The sequence below is a fragment of the Triticum dicoccoides genome, chromosome 2B (assembly GCF_002162155.2).
Source record: "Triticum dicoccoides isolate Atlit2015 ecotype Zavitan chromosome 2B, WEW_v2.0, whole genome shotgun sequence".
Taxonomy (NCBI): Eukaryota; Viridiplantae; Streptophyta; class Magnoliopsida; order Poales; family Poaceae; genus Triticum; species Triticum dicoccoides.
Window position 1 is genome coordinate 784,583,056 of NC_041383.1, and position 3,558 is coordinate 784,586,613.

At 51.6% G+C, this 3,558-nt stretch overlaps 1 protein-coding gene across 1 annotated transcript in view; it reads right to left on the minus strand.

The window, feature by feature from the left end:
- LOC119366291 (geraniol 8-hydroxylase-like) overlaps positions 1-1,209 on the minus strand; it is a 3,673-nt gene extending 2,464 nt beyond the window's left edge. Inside the window, exon 1 of the mRNA XM_037631999.1 lies at positions 304-1,209. Coding sequence (XP_037487896.1) covers positions 304-1,200 — 897 coding nt within the window. The 5' untranslated portion in view covers positions 1,201-1,209. The remainder of the gene's footprint in view (positions 1-303) is intronic.
- Positions 1,210-3,558: the final 2,349 nt, after the last annotated feature.

Consider the following 3,558-nt stretch of genomic DNA (forward strand, 5'->3'; position numbering starts at 1 on the left):
TCAACATATTAGCATGCCTTTTCGACTAAAAGGGGTAACTTCTACTCTCTACCTTTAATCTGCATCATAATCTGTAAACTTTTCTAGGTGATGTGCCGAAGCAAAGTTTTTAGATATTCCGATGCTAACATTTAAAAAAAAAGCTAATATCATGGCTTTTAATTTTAAATACGCCATCATTTGTTTGATTTGATCCTCGGCCGGCTCAATCGCCATGGCTGGCCATGTGAATTTCTATATATTTTGGTGCAAACTGAAACAGCAACTGCAATTGCAAGACAGAAGGAAAAAAAATGTTGTTACCGTGAAAAGTGAGCGTAGCGTCTGGCGGTCGAGCAGGTCCTTGCCATCCTCACGCGCCGCCACGTCGAGCAGCACGTCGAGAAAATCGTTCTTCCTGGGCTGGCCGGCGTCGCGGCCGAGCAGTCGCTCGTCCACCTCGGCGTCGAAAACCACGTGTAGGCAGGAGAACAGCTTGGCCAGCCGCCGGCGCGTGCCCTGTATGTCGGCCGGCGCGAGCACCGGGAAGAAGTCCGACACGTCGGGGGTCCCCACGGCCTCCATGATGCCCGTCACCACCTCCTGGAACTCTCCGGAGCGGTTGTCGTCGTCGAGGCTCGTGAGGTCGTGGGAGAAGATGGTGCGGGAGAGCAGGTTCAGGCTGGTCGTGAAGGCCACGCGCCCCACGTTCACCGGCTTGCCGTCGCGCGCCAGCCGCGCGACGTGGTCCATGAGCTCGCCCACCTTCTCGCTCCGGAGGTGGTGGAGCGCGTCGAGGCGGTGTGGCGCGAAGAGCTCCGTGGCCATCATCTTGCGAAGCGCGCGCCACCGTGGCGCGGGGGGCAGCCAGGGGACGGAGCCGGCCGCATGCATGCCGGTGGCGTCGGGAACGGACCGGGTGGCGAACGCAGCGTCGTGCCTCTGCAGGAACTCACGGGCCATGGCGGGGGAGGAGGCGACCACCGTGGTGACCGAGCCGAGGTGGAGGGACATGAGCGGGGCGGCGTGGGTACTGGCCAGGCGGGCCAGGGAGCGGTGCGGCCTGTCGCCGAGGAGGTGGAGGCTGCCGATGAGCGGCAGCGGGCGCGGGCCGGGCGGGAGGCCGGAGCGCGCATGGGTGAGGAGATTGAGGAGGTAGACAGAGAGCAAGGAGACGACGAGCCATGCTAGCCACGGCGCAAGCACCGCCACGGCCACCATTATTGCTTCCTTTCCCTTCTGCAACTGGCGGGCGGCACTGGACAGGCGTCTCTATTTATGCTGGCTCCATCTTGGACTTGGTATAGTGAAGTCTGAGGGAGGAATGAAGACCAAATCTACTCCTAAATGGGATGTAGCATCGACGAAAACCTGCAGCCGACGTGTTGGTTGGTGGTGCCTAACGTCAAAGTAGGATGGAACGAGTACAACATCTTCCGGCGAGCCAATTTAAGAACAATTAACACATTACTCATTCATTCCTAAATATAAGTTTTTTAGACATTTCAAATGGACAACATACGAATGTATATAGACATATTTTGGAGTGTAGATTCACTAATTCTGCTCCGCATGTAGTTACTTGTTGAAATCCCTAAAAAAGACTTATATTTAGAAACGGAGGAAGTAGTAACTATTTCGTCCCCCCTAAGGTCAAATTCTTCGCTTGGCTGACCTTGCAAGACCGAATTTGGACTGCGGACCGGTTGGAGAGGCGTGGTTGGGAAAATTGTGGGCTTTGCCCCGTGTGCAAGAGGGAGCAAGAATCAGGCATCCACCTTTTCGTCAAGTGTCACTTCTCCATTCGACTCTGGCGATCAGTCATTCACAAGTTTGGTCTTACTCACATTGACACCTCTGATTGGCACCTTGAGGACTCTCTTATGCGTTGGTGGGATAGAAGAACCGGCGTGCGAAATCCAGACAGACAAGCGATGGCCTCCCTCATCATGCTCGTCTCTTGGACTCTTTGGAATGAGAGAAACGCTCGGGTGTTTTGCCACAAGAGTGCGCCACCGCCTATTCTTCTTCAAAATATTTTGCTTGAGGCCAACCTATGGGTTACAGCGGGTGCTAAGAAACTAGGGCGTATTGTTGTACGAGAGTAATTGCCATGCAGTTTATTTGTAGGATCACTTGCAAACTGCCAAACTCTATTCTCCTCTTATTTAATGGACGAGGCAAATCTTTTGCCTCGTTTCGAAAAAAGTAGTAACTATTTCGTCTGAGCTTAAATCACAGACAAATATTTTGAAAGGGAGGGAGTACTCGGTGGCCACAGACATCGTGCATGACATACACCACCTTATCCAGTGTAGCATGACAGAGAGCGGATACGATTTGCTCTATCTTGATGCCTCCTTGGTTTCGTTTGGAAAGCCGCCATCAGATGAGATGAGATCACATTGTTGGCGGCTGGAAGATTTTGCTGGAGCGTGGCAAAGTCCACATTTGAAGCTTTGAACAACGTACGTACGTACACGTACTCCTCCCGATGCACGGATCTGAATACGGGAGAGAGAAAAATACATCATCCTTGGACCTCTGGATATCTGCTTGCTCGATCCGTAGGGTGTCTGCTCAACAGCGTCGGCATGCAAAGTGGATTGTTTTTTCTTTTTTTTTGCGGGAAAAAGTGGATTGTTAATTCTGTGGTGCTGCCGACTGCCTGCCGTGGCCAAATGATGTTGCGTTAGCTAGGAGTAAGATACGGGATGGGAGCCAGCTGCATCTGAATGGGACTCCTGTGCTGCGCAGCCTGTAGAGCGGTCGCCCACTTTGACCATCCCGGCGGTTCACACCTCGCACCGCCTCCAGCTGCGGCTGGTGGTGCAAGTGCAAGCCGGCGCTCTTGCGTTGAATTTGTGATTGCCCGCACGCACGCAAAGTCTTTTCCGCCTTCTTCCTTGAGAAGTGCAATGGATGAACCATCTCACCATAGGCATACGAACCCACTTTAGAAAACTTATTTTTAAACGCAACCATTTTTTGAGAAAAGTCCCACGCATACATCTTCGCATTCCATGTACACGCAGAAAGTTTCATCAAAAAATAACTTTTTCTGTGGCTTATGTCGAAAACACAAAATAAATATGTCGTGAAAATGCTATTTAGAAGCACTAAAATCTGTCTCTTTTAGGGAGGAAAAACCAAAGGAGACTTTTTCACAAAATTCGTGCCGCACACACATATTGCGAAGATGTTTGCGTGAATTTCTTTTTGAATTTTTTGACATTTTAAAAAATGTTTAAAATGCATTTTTTTAAAGTGGGTTCATATGTCCATGGGTTCAGCACGTCCACACTCCTTCCTTGCTTCCCCCGATAGGATAAGAGCATCTACAACCGGATGCCCCAAACGGCCGGACGGGTTGTCCGGTCATTGTCTGGACGAAAAATGCCACCAAACCGGCGTCTCCATAGCTGGCCCAAACGCCCGGAGTTACCGGCACTCTCCATATCCATCCCAAACCCGGCGCGGATATAGGATGACCGAGGCCACCACATCGGATTAGGCCCACGTTGGCCCACTGATCCCACATAAAATAGACCCTATCCGCACCTCTGGCCAAAACCCCAG